Consider the following 21,165-nt stretch of genomic DNA (forward strand, 5'->3'; position numbering starts at 1 on the left):
ATATATTTCCCGTCTTGGGCCCCAATCCCACATGTCTTTGCTCAAATGGAGTATGAGTAAAGATTTGCAGGAATAGGCCCTAGGATTATTCAGCTCTTTGCAGTATGTTGTGTTGGAAAAGACATGGTCTAGTGGTTAGAGCACTATCCTGGGACTCAGGACCATTTCCCAGTTTCACCACAGACTTCCTGTGTGACTTTGGGCAAGTCACAGAGGCCTGGTCTATTAAAATTTATACTGGCCCATAGCTACATTGATCAGGGATGTGAAAAAAACCCACACACTCTAGTGACACAGCTACGCAGACTAAACCACCAGGATAGACACAGTCATGCTGACAGAAGCCTTCTTCTAATGGCTAATGGCATTTGGGGAGGTGGTGTTCCCATACCAGTAAAACATCTCCTTCTGTCAATGTACGCTGCATCTACACCAGGAGGCTATGCAGGCATAGGCTCTGTGGTGTAGTCATAACCTTAAGGTATGTCTACACTGGCAGAGTTACAGCGCCGTGCAGAGAGTGCTGAAAGAAAACCGCTGTTGTGTGTTCACAATTGTGTCAGCTGCCTCCGCAATAGCATGTTCACACTTGTGGCACTTGCAACTGTATTCGGAGCGGTGCACTCTTGGCAGCCATCCCACAGAGCATCTTTTCCTCTTCTGCTGCTAAGAGTTGTGGGAAGGCGGAGGGGGTTGTGGGGCATCCTGGGTCCTGTCCCAATGCCCCGTGATGCATTGCTTCGCATCCCAACAATTCCTGTGCTTCCGTCTGCATTTGGCGCCATCTTTCAACGATTTGTGAACTGCGTGCTCCACCTCTTCAGTCTGCAGGAATGGATCCCGCACTGTTGACCAATATGCTGCTCGCTCTGACTAAGGCCTTGTCTACACTGCCACGTTACAGTGCTGCAAGTTTCAGCTCTGTAAAGTTACAGTGTAGACAGGGCACCAGCCACTTGTGGCTGTGGCAGCGCCTTAACATTGCTAGAGAACACATACCCTATCACATCACAAGTGGCAATGGAGTTATTCCTTAAACTACAAAGGCAAGAGGAATGCAACATTGATCTCGCCACACGTAGTAGCTACAACATGAGATTGCTTGTGGCATTCACAGAGGTGCTGACCACAGTGAAACACCGCTTTTGGGCTCATGAAACAAGCACTGAGTGGTGGGATCACATCATCACGCACGTCTGGGATGACGAGCAGTGGCTGCAGAACTTTCATATGAGGAAAGCCTCATTCATGGGACTGTGTGATGAGCTCACCCAGCCCTGCGGCACAAGGACACAAGCATGAGAGCTGCCCTGTCATGGGAGAAGCGCGTGGGGATTGCACTGTGGAAGCTGGCTGCTCCAGACTGCTACCAATCGGTCGCTAACCAGTTCAGAGTAGGAAAATTGCCTGTTGGACTTCTGTTGACGGAATAGTGCAGGACCATTAATCGCATCCTGCTCCGAAAGACCGTGACTCTGGGCAACGTGCATGACATTGTGGATGGCTTTGCACAAATGGGCTTCCCTAACTGCGGAGGGCTGCTAGATGGCACGAATATTCAAATTCTGGCACCAGACCACCTAGCCACCAAGTACGTTAATTGCAAGGGGTATTTCTCAATGGTTCTCCAGGCGCTTGTGGATCACCGTGGGCATTTTATGGACATTAATGCAGGCTGGTCCGGTGCACCTTTCAGAACACTGGCTTGTTCAGGAAGCTGAAAGCAGGGACTTTCTTCCTGGACCAGAAGATCACCGTAGGGGAAGTCAAAATGCCCATTGTGATCCTGGGAGACTCTGCCTACCCCTTAATGCCGTGGCTTATGAAGCCATACACGGGGCACCTTGACAGCAGCAAGGAGCAGTTCAACAACAGGCTGAGGAAGTGCAGAATGGCTGTTGAGTGTGCATTTGGCCATTTAAAGGCCCGCTGGCACTGCCCATACAGGAGGCTGGACTTGGCTGATGACAATATTCCTATGCTTATAGCCGCGTGCTGTACGCTCCATAATATATGTGAAGGGAAGGGTGAAAGCTTCACTCAGGGCTGGACTGCAGAGGCTCAGTGCCTGGAGGCTAAATTTGAATAGCCAAAGACTAAGGCTATTAGAGGGGCGCAGCGTGGGACCATAAGGATCAGGGATGCCTTGAGGCAGCAATTTGAAGCTGAAAGCCACTAATATTTTTTCTATGCTCGGGAATGCAGTACTTGTAATGCTAGGAGGTGATTGTGATCGGTGCAGACGATGCACTATGAAGGTATAAGAAAATTTTGCCTGTTGCTTTGCAGGGCTCTGTTTACTTTTAATTAATGGAATAAAGATTGCTTTCAAACCAAAACAATTCTTTTATTAAAAAACAACAACCGGCAGAGACACAAACAAAAAAACACATCCGCACTGAGGGGGATGGGGGAAGGGAGGGTCCCAGGAGGAGGTGGGATCCCGGGACGGTTAAAAATTTATGTATGTCCAGGTATCATATCCAACCTTTTCCTTTGGAGTACAGTGCAGCAGGTACTGTACCTCAGCAGAGCTAAACTGCAGAGGAACCGGTGTTGAGCGCAGTGGGTACTGGGAATCCACAGGGCTGGACTGTGATGGGGCAGGAGTGGAATGCAGCGGGTACAGACTGGAGCCAGGAGGTTGATAAGAGTGTGTTGGCCGTGTCTTGGGGGCACCTGGGAAAGAGTTCTGTGACAGTGGCTGCAACGGAAGGTGGGCACGGAGCTGCTTGGTTTGCAGAGCTAGTAGCGCCTGTAGCATGTCCGCTTGGCACTCCATAATGTTTAAGAGCTGCTCCGTGGCTTCTTTCTGGCGCGCTGCGTTCTCCTTTCAGTCCCTCTTCTCCCTGTCCCACCACTCCTTCAATTCTTGCTTTTCGGCCGCAGAGTGCATCATGACCTCATGCAGAAAGTCTTCTTTAGTTCTTCATGGCCAATTTCTAATTCTGTGCAGCCGTTCAGCTGGCGATAACAAAGGGGGAGGCTGGACTCCCAAGGTCATATCTGTGAAGCCAAAATGCAACATTTTACAGAATCAGTATTGTTTGCAACACAGAGACCACTGATTTAAAACACAGTCACTATTTACATACCTATCACTAACTAGCTGACCTCAGGCAAGCACACATGAGCCATAAGACCCCCAAAATGGTGAGTAACCACAGGGGCAGGGGAAATCAGTGTTCCAGGACCGTACTGTGCACTGGGTACATGGCTCTTGGGGAAAGCCAACACTGTAGTGGGGGCCTTATAATCATTACTGTCCCCACATTTTTCACAGGCTGTGTTCATTATGGAAGATATCTCACTGCTGAGGGTGAGCAGGGAATCAAGGAAGGGTTTTCTCCAAGACTGTGGCTTCCACCCTGGCCCTTATGCGACTCACCTGTGTGCAGTAATGGTCCCTCCCCAGTGACAGCAGAGTGGCATGGGAAAGTTACCCTTAATGGCGCAAGAAACAAAGCAGCTCTGCCAAAGAACCTGCAGCAGTGGATTGTCCAGTATCTCCATGGGAGTTTCCTGGAGATCTCTGAGGCAGATTCCCATGAAATGAGGGAGTCAATCAACAACCTGTTCTACCGCTCAGACTAGGCATGTGGTGGTACGCACACCATACAGACACAAGCCTGCTTTCTGCAACCCTCCTACCCCCAATTACTCACTTCAACAATTCTCAAAATACAAGCCACTTACCAGGGGCGTCCTCTCCTGTTTCTGCTTCGCCAAGATCCGACAGCTGTGACTGGCTAGCCTCCTCCAGAGTAGAGAAAAGCTTTGGGCTGCATGCATCTCTGACCTCCGAGTCGTGCTCTGCCTCTGGGCCCTCCTCACCCTCCACATCCTCATCCAAGATTTCCTCCTCCTGGCTTGGTCCACTTTCGACTGGCACAAGAGCCACCGAAGTATCGACAGTGGCCTTCAAAGTAGAGGTGGGGTCGCCACCAAGTATTGCGTCCAGCTCTTTGTAGAACTGGCTGCTTGTGGGCGCAGCACCTGAGTGGTGGTTTGCCTCCGTGCCTTGTGATAGGTGTCCCGCAGCTCCTTCACTTTGACTCTGCACTGCAGTGTGTCCCAGTCCTGGCCCTTTTCTGTCATGCATTGTGAAATCTGTCTGTAGGTATCATAATTCCTATGGCTGGAGCGCAGCTGGGACTGGACAGCCTCCTCTCCCCAAATGCTGATGAGGTCCAGCAGCTCGGCATTGCTCCAAGCAGGGGATTGCCTGGTCCGTGGAGCTGGCATGGTCACCTGGAAAGATGTGCTGAGACCACTGCATGCATCACCGAGCAAACAGGATGGGGACTTTCAAAATTCCAAAGGAATTTAAGGGGTGGGAATGACAGTTGATCACCTGAGGGCAGGGCAGTAGAGTTCAAACCGATGACCAGAGAGGCGAGAACAGGCATTGTGGGACACCTCCCAGAGGCTAATCGCAGTGCTGTAATTGACCAGGGTGGCTACACTGGCACTGGGGTGCTGTAGCCCCAGCGCAGAGAGCTGTACGCCTCTCGTCAGGGTGGTTTTTTTATAGCGCTGCAACTGCGCAGTTTCTGTGCACTAAATGGCTTGGCAGTGTGTACACCTCAGGAGTTACAATGTAGAAAGCTGCTTTAGTGTGCAGAAACTTACCAGTGTAGACAAGGCCTGAGTCTCTCTGTGCCTCAGCTCCCCATCTGTAAAATGGGAATGATAGTAGTTCCCTGCCTCCGAGGGGTGTTGTGAGTTTCAATACTTTAGAGAGTGTGATGTGCTCAGCTATTACAGTAATGGGAGCCCTAATAATAAATACCTTAGATATTTTTTCAAACATGATGGTAAAATAGCATTGAAGATACATGTAGTACACCTCTACCCCGATATAACGCTGTCCTCGGGACCCAAAAAATCTTACCACGTTATAGGTGAAACCGCATTATATCAAACTTGCTTTGATCCGCCGGAGTGCGCAGCCCCGCCCCCCTGGAGCGCTGCTTTACCGCGTTATATCTGAATTTCATGTTATATCGGGTCGCGTTATATCGGGGTAGAGGTATAGTTAGGATGATATTTACTTCTTGAAAATATAGGCCCCAATCCAGAGGGCCAGAGGGAAGACAAATAGGGTACTAATCCTTACACTCTAACTCAATTTTGCACATGTGATAGTAATCCCATCAATGTGCATGCATCTTTGCGTGATTGGGCCTCAAGTAAGATTGGCAGGCGTGGTTTGAATTTGTAAATCATGTTTTTTTTGTTTAAAGCACTGTATTCTAAATCTTAAAATAACAATAAGAAAGACAAAATGTGTATGACTGCTAGGGTGACCAGACAGCAAGTGTGAAAAATCAGGACAGGGGGTGGGGGTAATAGGAACCTATATAAGAGAGAGACCCAGAAATCGGGACTGTCCCTATAAAATCGGGACATCTGGTCACCCTAATGACTGCAGATCATCCATGACATGAAAATTCCCAACACACTGGCTCAAACTATTCATTCTGGAAAAGGAGAACAGTGACAAGGGTGAGCTTATGCAATATTTGGTGACTCTTATCATTTCCAGTTTGTTTACAGAATGATCGAGCTTTAAAAGATTTTAGTTTCTTTTTCACACAATTTACTGATATTTAAAATATTATAATACTGTTGTATTTAAAAATATACCTGCAAGGAAATCCTACATTTTTACAAAGAGCCAACAATGTCAATGACAATTGATATTTTTAAAAAATCATTTGGCCCATCCAACGAAAACAGAAATCAAGCTGTTTTAGTATATTTATTCATCTTTCCATATCTTATTTTTAGGGTTGTCAAGCGATTAAAAAATTAAATCACAATAAGTTGTGCTGTTAAACAATAATAGAATACTATTTATATAAATATTTTGGATGTTTTCCACATTTTCAAATATATTGATTTCAATTACAACACAGAATACAAAATGTACAGTGCTCACTTTATATTTATTTTTATTATAAATATTTGCACTGTAAAAATAAAATAAATAGTATTTTTCAATTCACTTAATACAAGTACTGTAGTGCAATCTCTTTATCATGAAAGTTGAACTTACAAATGTAGAATCATGTACAAAAAAAATTGCATTAAAAAACAAAACAATGTAAAACTTTAGAGTCTACAAGTCCACTCAGTCCTACTTCCTGTTCAGCCAATTGCTCAAACAAGTTTTTTTACATTTACAGGAGATAATGCTGCCCACTTTTTGTTTACAATGTCACCTGAAAGTGAGAACAGATGGCATTGTTGTAGCCGGCATTGCAAGATATTTACGTCCAGATGCTCTAAAGATTCATATGTCCCTTCATGCTTCAACCACCGTTCCAGAGGACATGTGTCCATGCTGATGACAGATTCTGCTCAATAACGATCCAAAGCAGTGCGGACCAACGCATGTTCATTTTCATAATCTGAATCAGATGCCACCAGCAGAAAGTTGATTTTCTTTTTTGGTGGTTTGGGTACTGTAGTTTCCACATTGGAGTTTTGCTCTTTTAAAACTTCTGCTCCAGGAACAGTTCAACAGTGCCTCTTCCTGCTGAAGACCCTGATCCTCCCGTGCCCGGAGGAACTCAAACTGCTCCTGGTTCCTCCTATCCATGCCAATCAGAAGATCCTCCAGGTGCTTTTTCTGTCTGGCTATGCTGTCTCTGGGGTGCTGCTCCTGCCATCCTGGTGGAATGGTTTCCCTCTTGGCAGCCGAAGGTCCTGCCAGTTCAAAGACAAGGCTGGCATCAGATTTTTTTCTTCCTTTTAAAGAAGCTAAGAAATCTCCACACAAACTTAGCAATGGAAGGCCACAATATTGATACTTTATAGCATGTCAGGAATGTGACTGTTACTATGTTTGCTTCTCAGACAACTTCTGCCGCCCCAGAGGAAGGAGCAGAGGCTAATAATGGTAAAATTCATGTAGTAATGTGGGGATTTTAAAATAATTTTTACAATGTGTCAAGGGTACAGTGGGGGTGGGTTCTATTCCTTCCATAGGCTACATTACCAGTTGTCAATTTCTAGCTGGCTATCATTTGGAGAGCATAGCGATTTTCAAAGTGAATGGAAAAGGGAGGTGGCTTTCCAGTCCTGTGGAGGAATTCCAGCAATCTATGCCAGAGAGAAGTTTCTGCTAATGGTCACCCCCTGCATATTGCTGAATGGAGGAGTTTGGTCAGCTACGAAGGTGGACCAAACACTTCTGCACTGCTATTGAACTTCAAGAACCAGCTGGAATTTCTGCTACATCAAAGATTTCTGAATTATGCTTATAGGACTGAGAGGCCATTTGACAGGAAATTCATTATATTCTAAGCTAGCAGATGGAGTTTCAGTGGAGTGGAGAAACAAACCACTAAGACCACCCACTCACCACAAACCCTCCTCCCAGCATTGCCAGAAAATCCAGCCCCTATGTCCAGAGAACAGCAGTAAAGGAATGGGGAAATAAAGAGGCACATCACAACTTTATTTTGTTCCCTGAACCATCCAATCAACACTGCAAGCTACTCACCTCTCCATTGCACTGTGTTTATGCAACCTTCAGAACAGATCCTTCACTCACCCATGCTTTCCAGGCTTTTGCAGCATGGCTCAGAGTAGGAAGAAGCCAGATACCAGGGACTGGGAACATTAAAAAAAACATTTTAATCTTGAAAAGGAGATTTTATGTTCCTGGGACAACCAAAGGATTCCCTTTCCCTTCCTGTACCTAACTAGCCCTGCACCTAACCCCACCCCTTCCATGCAGCTCCCATTTGTAAGGGGATGGTAAAATGGAAGTGGAGGTAGAAGGTTAATCTGGGAAAATCACGAAAACTTTCTGTAATCTTAAAAGGAGTGAAAGACAGCTGTAACTCTCAACAACCATGAAAGTTTTCTACAATTCTCCTATATCCCCAACCAGGCCCTTTCCAAACCCACCCCCTCCTTTTCTCCTGGTCCAGGCAGCCCCCAGACCATCACTGACAGCGTGCTGGTCAAGAAATGCACAGACACATGGGAACAATGATTCTTCATTAATGATCTGTTTTATAGCTTCTACCAAAGGCATAGCAGAGGTTCATGGGAATTAAATAAAATCATTGATTTACAGCCTTGTCTTCTTCTGGGACCATTTCAGGGTAGTGCGGAGTCGGGGCTGGGCTTAAAATCAGGGTCCATTATAACATACCAGCTTTGGGTGCTAGTTCCTCCTGTGGCTCTGGGTCCTTCTTGAGCTCATCATGGGGGGTTGCTAATCCAGCTTCTCTGGGTAGAGGTGAAAAATGACATGCTCCTCTTCCTGCAGGACTTCCTCTGTATTACATGCTGCCTCTTTGCCCTGGCATTGTCTGACAGGGCTGAGAAGGGGGTCATGAATGGGTTCTATACTGGGAGCCCTGGACAATACTTGGTCCAGCTTGTCATAAATTGGGCACATATGAGGATCCCTCCTAGAGAGGCTTGTGGAGTCTTTTGCCCTCCAGTACAGGAGTTTCAGGTATGTCATCCATTCCCAGCACTGGGCCAGAGTCTGGTGAGCACCTGCCTCCTTCAGCAACTATGAAATTTCCCAGCATAGGTGAATGTTTCCTGCAGCTGCAGGAGAAGTCATGGAGGACAGTGTACTCCTACCACACATCGAGTAGAACCTGGGTGTGGTCAGCAGGCCAGACAACTGTTCTCAGAACATGATCCATGTTCACCAGTACTAATCAAAGGAGAGCAGTGGAAAACTGTTCTCCAATGGTCAGCTCAGTTCCCTACTAGTAATGATAACAGAGGGGCATGGACCTTTATAGACTGGATAAAGGTCAGGTGGGAAAGGGGTCACTGTATTGTGGGACTGAGGCTGACGGGTTATTGAAACATGGGACCTGGTACATACCATTTTCCCCTGTCCACACTGTACAGTAGCATGGGAAAGGGGGTCATATCACATCCCAAGGCATGTACATACCCATACCCCTCAGGCATGCGTGCTTGTTTTGTTTTTTGTTTTTTGCCTTCTACTCACCTTCAGACATGTGCTTCAGGGGTTTAGATATATGGACAGTAGGAGTTATGGCACTACTATGCATGGTGACACGTGTACTGTCACTAGTGTAGAAGTACCTTATTAGAACTGGTTCCCAGGCTAGTGCATTGTATCTTACTAAGCTCTATATATCAAAGCTGTTTTAACTTGATGGAGTGTCCGGAAATCAGTAGATGAGAAATTATTTTAAGAATTTTCATTACAGGGCAAAAACATTATAGTGAGAAGGGAGATTAATTATAAGAGTATTGTAATTCTTGTTTCATCAATACTAACTAATATCTATCAACAGTGCCATGTAAGTAGTCGCCTATATTTACTTTATTTAATCATGATGCAATATCAAGTTTTCTTCATAATCTGAATTAGTCTTGTGAGCTGCATTTTCAGACAGCCCTGATGATATGACCTGCATGTATGGATATTGTCAGAAGCTCCATAGGAATAGTCATTGGACCTCACTTTTCAATATAATGGAACAGCTGTCAGATTCCTGATTAACAGTTAGGTATGTACATTATTTGTTAATGACATTGGTGCAGTTAATTTCCCCACTTGTAATGGAGAAAAACTTGGGACTGACTTCTCTTACATCAGTTTTACCCCAGTGTAAGTCATTGACTTTGGTTGACTTACACCATTGTAAATAAAAGGAGACTCAGGCTTTTGGTGTTTCTGAAAAAAAAAATTTTTTCGGTAAATTAAATTATATATATATATATATATTACACACACACACACACTGTTGTTTTATATTGCTTTGAATAGAAAATATTTTTAAATGTTGCAAATCCTTGCCAATATGATAAATATGACCCTTCGTTGATCCTCTATTGAAATAATTATGGCATGAACCTTGAGAACAAGGACAGGACAGTTGGAAGGGAGGGCAAACAGCAATGAACAACTGGCAGTTCTGAAATACATTGCAGGCACAGGACATCGGGAACAGGAGACACATCTGGAGTTCAAAAAAGAACTAGATAAATTCATGGAGGATAGATCCATCAATGGCTATTAGCCGGTTATTACCTTGGATGGGCAGGGATGGTGTCTCTAGCCTCTATTTGCCAGAAGCTGGGAATGGGCGACGGGATGGATCACTTGATGATTACCTGTTCTGTTCATTCCCTCTGGGGCACCTGGCATTGGCCACTATTGGAAGACAAGTATACCGGGCTAGATGGACCTTTGGTCTGACCCTCTATGGCCGTTCTTATGAGCCCATGGTGTCTTCTGCAACTCCCCAGTTTGTTCTATTTTACCTGATGTTTTGAGGCTTAATTAGGCCATGCTTGTAAAGCACTTTGAAGAGTTGTATAAGTGACAAGTTTTGTTGTAGTTACTATTATTGTTTATGCAATGACAGGATGTAACGTGAGGGAAGGGGGACAGGAATCATGGGATCCCAGCTCGACATTGCACACATTGTGCGGGCAGAACGAGGATGAGGACAACTTTTTTTCCTTTTTAATATTGCTGGAACTACGCCCAGTGTGGTCTTAATTCACCTTTGCCCTCTGCAGGCTGGTGGAGGCAGTGGAGATTGTGTAACCACTACTATCTGGGGCATCGCTCAGAGCAGGAGCCAACAATCCCCAACTTCAGAGGTCATGAAAGGAAATAAAAAGTCAGTTTAAGATAGTTATGCACTGAATGTATGTCTTATCTTGGCTGCATGGGGCTTTCAGCAATTAGGACCCGATCCTTTATTATTACCATACTGTTTATTATTTGTATTACAATAGTGGCTGGAGAACCCAGTCAGGATCAAGGCCCCCACACTGGCCTAGACACTATACAAACATATATTAAGACATGGTCCCTGCCCTGAAGAATTTATATTCCTGTAGCTCTCAGCAAGAATAGTCCCACTGACTTCAATGAAACAACATGCGAGTAGAATTGTCTAACTGGACCCTTAGGCTCTAAGGCCCAGATCCTCAAAGTAATTTAGGCTAAATACTCTTAAGAATCTGGGCCTACATTCTTACTCTACAACCTGCTGTTTTTAAATACAGACAGGTAACCCTTCAAGCTTAACAATGACTCACTTATCCATTAATATTTATCTCCAACCCTGCAGACAGCTGTTGATGTTGGCACTACTGTTAGATTGATGAGAAATGAGAAGCAGATGCCTTTTGATAATATAGGAACACCCATCCACACCCTAACCTTGATACATTATACGATAATACGTTATTTCTTTATATCTCTTGGTATTGATAGATTTCACTTAAGAATGTTATTCCTGATCCTTTGTTTTATCTCAGGTATTTTGTTAGAATTAATTGATGGATTAGTTAATGTCCTTGCAACATCCAGAAAAACAGTTTATTATGTGCTATGTATTGATTACTATTGTCATTTACTGTTCATTTTTAATTAGAACTCAGTTCTTTTCCATGTTCGTCCTAGTAGATGGACCTGACTAAACTACTGTTTACACCAGCTTTCCCCAAAAGTCTGGACATGCATGCCACTGGAAGTATGCAGCCTCCAATCAGGTAGAACGGGAGTTGGTTTTAAAAAAATAATTCAGGCCCAGATCCTGGAAAGACTTGGTATGTGTTTAGCGTTACTCACTGAGAGTACTTCCATTGACTGGGATTATTACTCACAGTTTATTATGTTAAGAACATGTGTAAATCTTTGCTGAACTGGGGTCTAGTGTAGTATCAGATGAAGAATCCACTTTAACTACCCTGATTAAATTTTAAAAGATGATACGCAATGTACTTTTTAATATTACATGTAGTATATTAGCTCTTAAATTTGAGAATCATGGGCTTATACTAAAATGTGAGGAAAAACATTTGATATATGTACCATGTTGCTGTTGAATGATACACCAGTCAGATGCAGCAATAGAAACCCCAGCTGCAAAGGTGAGCAAAGGGGAAGAAATTTTGTTTCAGTTAAAAATTTCTCTACATTTAAAAAATATTTTCTTTTGCCTGTTTTTCTCTTCTCCAGATTTCACTTGCCTTTACCAGAAATACAAGTTATATAGCTAGTTACAACATCCCTTCCTCCTCCCTCATTTTGTAAATGTTTATCTGAATCCAAACTTGTAGTCCGAATTGCAAATAGTTATCTGAAATTTAGCTCGGCTCTATTCAGCAGTATTTACAGGAGGCATATAGCAACTTTCTGTTCCTCCCCAAAGAAGGAGTAGAGACCCCAGGTCTACTTCCTGGGGACCTTTTAAGGGGGTTACATTCAAGATCCCAATTAGGGAACAAGCCCCATGTCCCAACCCCATTTCCCCGGCAAGGAGACTGCAGGTGGAAGGGGTTGGGACAGGCTCCCACTTGCTCTGGCCCAGGGCCCCACAAAACTGTAATCCGCCTCTGGATTTATATCACGTCTGCCAGTTTGCAGCGTTGGTTGCTGTGTTACTGGAGTTTGTAGAGCACAAGGCCCTACCTCCGAAGACATTTTCCACAAATAGATGTTATTTCCACAAATCTAGACGGAAATCACCTTCATCTGTAACTCTTTCATTCAGAGAAAAGAACAGATTCTGCAATTAATTAGTTTAATTAATTAATTAGTGATCCCCTGAAATGATTATCATAACATCTTAGTATTATTATGCCAGGTGTCACCAGGTGACACTGATACACATAGGCCAGGTCTACACTACAGACTTATACTGGTATAACTACATTGCTCAGAGGTGTGAAAAATCCACACCCTTGAGGAAGGTAGTTTTACTGAGGCAACCCCCAGCTTTTCCCGTCGACATAGCTACCGCCTCTTGGGGAGGTGAATTAACTATGCCAATGGAAGAACTTCTCCCATAGGTGAAGGAGCATCTTCACTTAAGCAGCACAGCGGTGCAGCTGCATTGGTGAATTTGCACCTATGCAGCATTTTAAATGTAGCCCTGTCCTTAGTCTTTCAAGTCCTTTTTCTTAGTGTGCCAGGAAATATTCAGAATTAAGAAGACATGCTTTGCTGTTAGTTTTGTTATGCAAGGGTCTGTGTAGAGCTTGAGGTGCTTAGAGAGAGCAGTGGGAGAGTTTGCTGTCTGCCTGAGGCCTGGCTCAACAACACAAAGTTAGGTCAACATAGGCCAATGCAGTCCAGTCAGTCCTAGCAGTTGAGCCTGGGCAAGCCTGATGCAGGGGAAGGAACCTGGGGTAAGTATGTAAATATATTTCCCATTACAATGAGATACTGATGGCACCCCAGCTTAGCCAGACAAAGCCATTGACTTTTCATTAATTTACTCTGGCCAGAAGAGGTAGCCAAAGGTGTCTAGGGATGGCAGTCTTATTTCTTCCTCCACAGTAGGACACTTTCCCACGCCAGTCAGTGGTAACTTCAGCAGGCACCATTGCAATAAATAGGCTAGCAGCATACAGGTCTGGGCAGCTTCAGGACACCAGCTGTGCTCTTTTTGCCGGTAGGTCCACAAGAACCTGCAGCATCTATTTGCTGCCAGAGAAGCCCCATTATGTCCTGGTGCATCTCCCTCTCCTTTTCCTACTGGGCCTGGCACCTGTCTGCTCTTTCCTTCTCCATACAGCCTGCCATATTCACCCTCCAGGCCCTGTGCTCACAGACTGATGCAGCACTGGCTTGCAGGATCTCACGGAACACGTCATCCCAAGTTCTTTCTCCTCCTCATTTCCATCACTGCTGGGGGGCCAAACTCATCATGGCTGGTGCTGTGAGTGGTGCCATGCATAAGGAAGCCGAAGCAGAAGTGTCAATAAGCATGTCTTGATTAACACTATAGGGGGGCAAGGACAGGGAGTAACTCTCACTTTCTGTTGTGATTATCCTGACAATGGTACCTCTGTGTGTTTTATCTGCAGCTGTTGCCATTATGGCCTTTAAGGGTCTCTCCTCTGCACCTGTAGAACTCCTGAGCCAGAAGAGGACTTGGGATGACCTGTTCAATGAGATCCTGTGAGCCAGTGCATCAGACAGTGAGCAGAGGGCCAGGAGGGTAAATATTGCAGGCTGCATGGCAAAGGAAAGGCCAGGAGTCCCAGCAGGAAAAGAAGAGGGAGATGCACCAGGACATAATGGGGCTTCTCTGGCAGCAACCACAGATGCTGCAGACTTTTGTGAACCTACAACTTCAGCAATCACGGACTCACTTCCCTTTGTAGTTCATGGTAAACCGCAATATAGCACCTCCCTACACACACACCCCCAACATTCCACATGGCATCTGGGGCCGCATCCCTACCCCACTGCTCCACACTGGAGGTCAGTAAGGACAACCAGTTTCACATACACTGGCCTGTGAGTCACATTTTCTGTATGTGTAGCCAAAATAGACATGAATGTTCTTTCACCTTGTTAAGTTTATTTTATTTTTAATGTATCTGCTTTTAAATTGCACAGATTTTTTTTTTTTTGCAGTGGTTTTGTTACTCAGCAAAATTCAGGTTTTTGGGGAAACAGTTCATCTTTATTAGTTCCCAACTTATGCTGCAGAGTGCCACGAGGTACTGAAAATACTCACTCAGTTCAGGATTAAACAAAGACTGTGAATGGCTATCCAACTACAGAAGCAGTTTCTCCTCCCTTGGTGTTCACACCTCAACTTCTAGCAGAGCACCTCACCCTCCCTGATTGAACTAACCTCGTTATCTCCATACTGATTTATACCTGCCTCTGGAGAGTTCCATTACTTGCATCTGAAGAAGTGAGGTTCTTACCCATGAAAGCTTATGCTCCCAATACTTCTGTTAGTCTTAAAGGTGCCACAGGACCCTCTGTTGCTTTTTACAGATTCAGACTAACGCGGCTACCCCTCTGATACTTGACACCATGCAAGGCACTGCATTTAGCCGTATGGAATGGAAATCTATCAACCTCATGAAGAAACTTGCACAAATACAGACAGATATCATCTTCCTTTCCAAATGCAAACGGATGGACATCATACCAAATGGACTGAAGGTGAAAAATCCATTGCTATCTACATATTGCACAGACCACAGTGAGAGATTATGCCATACACTATCAAAGAAACTGAGGAACCACCTGATCAGCATCCTATACAGCAAACAGAAAAACATCAAGAAAGAGCTCTCCAACCTGGAGACTTTCATAAATAACCAACCCTCCACACCAATGGACTTTACTAAAATAAGACAGGAGATCTACATTAAACACTTCACCTCTCTACAAAGGAAAAAGGACCGTAAGCTGTCTAAAATCCTACCTGCCACATGGGGCCACAACAGGGGTACCCCTAACTCACCCAGCAATATCGTCAATTTATCCAGCTACACACTCAACCTAGCAGAAGAGTCTGTTCTATCTTGGGGACTCTCTTTTTGCCACAGCACTCCCACGAACATGATACAGTTCCGCGGTGATCTGGAAGCCTACTTTCGCCGCCTCCGACTCAAAGAATACTTTCAAGATAACACTGAACAGCGTGCTGATACACAGATACCCTCCCACCAACAACACAGGAAGAAGAACTCCACATGGACTCCTCCTGAGGGTCGAAATGACAGTCTGGACCTATACATAGAATGCTTCCACCGACGTGCACAGGCAGAAATTGTGGAAAAACAACATCGCTTGCCTCATAACCTAAGTCGTGCAGAACGCAATGCCATCCACAGCTTCAGAAACCCCCCTGACATTATCATCAAAGAGGCTGATAAAGGAGGTGCTGTTGTCATCATGAACAGGTCTGATTACCAGAAGGAGGCTGCCAGACAACTCTCCAATACCAAATTCTACAGGCCACTTTCCTCAGATCCCACTGAGGAATACACTAGGAAACTGCACCATCTACTCAGGACACTCCCTACACTAACACAGGAACAAATCAACATACCCTTAGAGCCCTGACCAGGGTTATTCTATCTACTACCCAAGATCCACAAACCTGGAAATCCTGGACGCCCCATCATCTCGGGCATTGGCACTCTCACTGAAGGACTGTCTGGATATGTGGACTCCCTACTCAGACCCTATGCCACCAGCACTCCCAGCTATCTCCGTGACACCACAGATTTCCTGAGAAAACTACAATGCATTGGTGACCTCCCAGAAAACACCATCCTAGCCACCATGGATGTAGAGGCTCTCTACACAAACATCCCACACACAGTTGGAATATAAGCTGTCAGGAACAGTATCCCTGATGATGACACAGCACAATTTATTGCTGAGCTCTGTGACTTTATCCTCACGCACAATTATTTCAAATTTGGTGACAATGTATACCTCCACACCAGTGGCACCGCTATGGGCACCCGCATGGCCCCACAATGTGCCAACATTTTTATGGCTGACCTGGAACAACACTTCCTCAGCTCTCGTCCACTCACGCCCCTTCTCTACCTACGCTACATTGATGACATCTTCATCATCTGGACCCATGGGAAGGAGACCCTGGAAGAATTCCACCATGATTTCAACAGCTTCCACCCCACCATCAAACTCAGCCTGGACCAATCTACATGGGAGGTCCACTTCCTAGACACCACAGTACAAATAAGCGATGGCCACGTTAACACCACCCTATACCGAAAACCCACCGACCACTACGCCTACCTTCATGCCTCCAGCTTCCACCCCGGACACACCACACGATCCATCGTCTACAGCCAAGCACAGCCAAGCACTGAGGTACAACCGCATCTGCTCCAACCCCTCAAACAGAGACCAACACCTACAAGATCTTCACCAAGCATTCTCAAAACTACGATACCCACACAAGGAAATAAAGAAACAAATCAACAGAGCCAGACGTGTACCCAGAAGCCTCCTGCTACAAGACAGGCCCAAAAAAGAAACCAACAGAACTCCACTGGCCATCACCTATAGTCCACAGCTTAAACCTCTCCAACGCATCATCGGTGACCTACAACCCATCCTGGACAATGATCCCTCACTTTCACAGACCTTGGGAGGCAGGCCAGTCCTCGCCCACAGACAACCCGCCAACCTTAAGCATATTCTCACCAGCAACCATGCACCGCAGCATAACAACTCTAACTCAGGAACCAACCCATGCAACAAACCTCGATGCCAACTCTGCCCACATATCTACACCAGCAACACCATCACAGTACCTAACCAGATCAGCTACAACATCACCGGCTCATTCACCTGCACGTCCACCAATGTTATATATGCCATCATGTGCCAGCAATGCCCCTCTGCTATGTACATTGGCCAAACTGGACAGTCACTACGCAAGAGGATAAATGGACACAAGTCAGATATCAGGAATGGCAATATACAAAAACCTGTAGGAGAACACTTCAACCTCCCTGGCCACACAATAGCAGATGTTAAGGTAGCCATCTTACAGCAAAAAAACTTCAGGACCAGACTCCAAAGAGAAACTGCTGAGCTTCAGTTCATCTGCAAATTTGACACCATCAGATCAGGATTAAACAAAGACTGTGAATGGCTATCCAACTACAGAAACAGTTTCTCCTCCCTTGGTGTTCACACCTCAACTGCTAGCAGAGCACCTCACCCTCCCTGATTGAACTAACCTCGTTATCTCCACACTGATATCTACCTGCCTCTGGAGATTTCCATTACTTGCATCTGAAGAAGTGAGGTTCTGACCCACGAAAGCTTATGCTCCCAGTACTTCTGTTAGTCTCAAAGGTGCCACAGGACCCTCTGTTGCTTTTTACAGATTCAGACTAACACGGCTACCCCTCTGATACTTGACACCATGCAAGGCACTGCATTTAGCCGTATGGAATGGAAATCTATCAACCTCATGAAGAAACTTGCACAAATACAGACAGAGATCATCTTCCTTTCCAAATGCAAACGGATGGACATCATACCAAATGGACTGAAGGTGAAAAATCCATTGCTATCTACATACTGCACAGACCACAGTGAGAGATTATGCCATACATTATCAAAGAAACTGAGGAACCACCTGATCAGCATCCTATACAGCAAACTGAAAAACATCAAGAAAGAGCTCTCCAACCTGGAGACTTTCATAAATAACCAACCCTCCACACAAATGGACTTTACTAAAATAAGACAGGAGATCTACATTACACACCTCACCTCTCTACAAAGGAAAAAGGACCGTAAGCTGTCTAAAATCCTACCTGCCACATGGGGCCACAACAGGGGTACCCCGAACTCACCCAGCAATATCGTCAATTTATCCAGCTACACACTCAACCCAGCAGAAGAGTCTGTCCTATCTCGGGGACTCTCCTTTTGCCCCAGCACCCCCACGAACATGATACAGTTCTGTGGTGATCTGGAAGCCTACTTTCGCCGCCTCCGACTCAAAGAATACTTTCATGATAACGCTGAACAGCGCACTGATACACAGATACCCTCCCACCAACAACACAGGAAGAAGAACTCCACATGGACTCCTCCTGAGGGTCGAAATGACAGTCTGGACCTATACATAGAATGCTTCCGCCGACGTGCACAGGCAGAAATTGTGGAAAAACATCATCGCTTGCCTCATAACCTAAGTCGTGCAGAACGCAATGCCATCCACAGCCTCAGAAACCACCCTGACGTTATCATCAAAGAGGCTGATAAAGGAGGTGCTGTTGTCATCATGAACAGGTCTGACTACCAGAAGGAGGCTGCCAGACAACTCTCCAATACCAAATTCTACAGGCCGCTTTCCTCAGATCCCACTGAGGAATACACTAAGAAACTGCACCATCTACTCAGGACACTCCCTACACTAACACAGGAACAAATCAACATACCCTTAGAGCCCCGACCGGGGTTATTCTATCTACTACCTAAGATCCACAAACCTGGAAATCCTGGACGCCCCATCATCTCGGGCATTGGCACTCTCACTGAAGGACTGTCTGGATATGTGGACTCCCTACTCAGACCCTACGCCACCAGCACTCCCAGCTATCTCCGTGACACCACAGATTTCCTGAGAAAACTACAATGCATTGGTGACCTCCCAGAAAACACCATCCTAGCCACCATGGATGTAGAGGCTCTCTACACAAACATCCCACATACAGATGGAATACAAGCTGTCAGGAACAGTATCCCTGATGATGACACAGCACAACTTATTGCTGAGCTCTGTGACTTTATCCTCACGCACAATTATTTCAAATTTGGTGACAATATATACCTCCAGACCAGTGGCACCGCTATGGGCACCCGCATGGCCCCACAATATGCCAACATTTTTATGGCTGACCTGGAACAACGCTTCCTCAGCTCTCGTCCACTCATGCCCCTTCTCTACCTACGCTATATTGATGACATCTTCATCATCTGGACCCATGGGAAGGAGGCCCTGGAAGAATTCCACCATGCTTTCAACAGCTTCCACCCCACCATCAACCTCAGCCTGGACCAATCTACACGGGAGGTCCACTTCCTGGACACCACCGTACAAATAAGCGATGGCCACATTAACACCACCCTATACCGAAAACCCACCGACCGCTACGCCTACCTTCATGCCTCCAGCTTCCACCCCGGTCACACCACACGATCCATCGTCTACAGCCAAGCACTGAGGTACAATCGCATCTGCTCCAACCCCTCAGACAGAGACCAACACCTACAAGATCTTCACCAAGCATTCTCAAAACTACGATACCCACACAAGGAAATAAAGAAACAAATCAACAGAGCCAGACGTGTACCCAGAAGCCTCCTGCTACAAGACAGGCCCAGAAGAGAAACCAACAGAACTCCACTGGCCATCACCTACAGTCCTCAGCTTAAACCTCTCCAACGCATCATCAGTGATCTACAACCCATCCTGGACAATGATCCCTCACTTTCACAGACCTTGGGAGGCAGGCCAGTCCTCGCCCACAGACAACCTGCCAACCTTAAGCATATTCTCACCAGCAACCACGCACCGCACCATAACAACTCTAACTCAGGAACCAACCCATGCAACAAACCTCGATGCCAACTCTGCCCACATATCTACACCAGCAACACCATCACAGGACCTAACCAGATCAGCTACAACATCACCGGCTCATTCACCTGCACGTCCACCAATGTTATATATGCCATCATATGCCAGCAATGCCCCTCTGCTATGTACATTGGCCAAACTGGACAGTCACTACGCAAGAGGATAAATGGACACAAGTCAGATATCAGGAATGGCAATATACAAAAACCTGTAGGAGAACACTTCAACCTCCCTGGCCACACAATAGCAGATGTTAAGGTAGCCATCTTACAGCAAAAAAACTTCAGGACCAGACTCCAAAGAGAAACTGCTGAGCTTCAGTTCATTTGCAAATTTGACACCATCAGATCAGGATTAAACAAAGACTGTGAATGGCTATCCAACTACAGAAGCAGTTTCTCCTCCCTTGGTGTTCACACCTCAACTGCTAGCAGAGCACCTCACCCTCCCTGATTGAACTAACCTTGTTATCTCCATACTGATTTATACCTGCCTCTGGAGATTTCCATTACTTGCATCTGAAGAAGTGAGGTTCTTACCCACGAAAGCTTATGCTCCCAATACTTCTGTTAGTCTTAAAGGTGCCACAGGACCCTCTGTTACTCACTCAGTTGTTATTGTACAGTGTGCCACAACTCATAGGATCAGTGATAAACACAGCATAATAATCAAGATACAGCAAGCACTGCAAAGTTAATAGGTACATTGACAGTGTTCTATTCATAGATGTACACGAAGCACCACACAATTCCTCCCTAGCAGGCCCCAGAACTGCAGGGCCAGGTACAGAACAGTCTACCACAACACTTTACTGTGGCTCACTGTTAAAGTGCTCTTTCAAGGCCTCCCTCAGCCATATAGTTCCACACTGAGCTCTCATAGCTCTTGTACCTGACTGTTCAAAATCAGCAGAGTGCCCCTCCATCCCAGTGAAAACTTTTGCCTCACGGGTATTATCCAGGACCCAGCAGGAAGCTATAACCATTGGGATATTTTTCTCACAGAGATCCAGTCTTGCGAGTAAACACCACCATGCTCCCTTCAATCTACCAAAAGCACATTCAACATCATTCTACACCTGCTGAGCTCACAATTGATTTTTTCCTTGGTGCTGTCAAAGTGGCTGTTGAACAGCTTCAAAAGCCAGCGAAGTAAGGGGTAGGCTGAGTCCCCCAGGATCAATATTGGCAATTTATCATCATCAGTGGTAATCTGCCAGTCCGGAAAA

General features: G+C 45.5%; 1 protein-coding gene across 2 annotated transcripts in view; it reads right to left on the minus strand.

Moving 5' to 3' along the window:
* Positions 1–6,451: 6,451 nt before the first annotated feature.
* Positions 6,452–21,165, minus strand: part of CASP3 (caspase 3) — a 75,261-nt gene continuing 60,547 nt past the window's right edge. Inside the window, exons 9-11 of one of the 2 annotated variants that reach the window (XM_034771394.1) lie at positions 8,174–9,694; positions 7,514–7,623; positions 6,452–6,714 (exon numbers count right to left, since the gene is read on the minus strand). In XM_034771394.1, the coding sequence (XP_034627285.1) occupies positions 9,678–9,694 (17 nt within the window). In that variant the 3' untranslated portion in view covers positions 6,452–6,714; positions 7,514–7,623; positions 8,174–9,677. Of the gene's footprint in view, positions 6,715–7,513; positions 9,695–21,165 lie in introns of both variants that reach the window. The other variant, XM_034771393.1, reaches the window with a different exon arrangement.

This window comes from Trachemys scripta, chromosome 5 (assembly GCF_013100865.1).
Source record: "Trachemys scripta elegans isolate TJP31775 chromosome 5, CAS_Tse_1.0, whole genome shotgun sequence".
NCBI classification, from domain to species: domain Eukaryota; kingdom Metazoa; phylum Chordata; order Testudines; family Emydidae; genus Trachemys; species Trachemys scripta.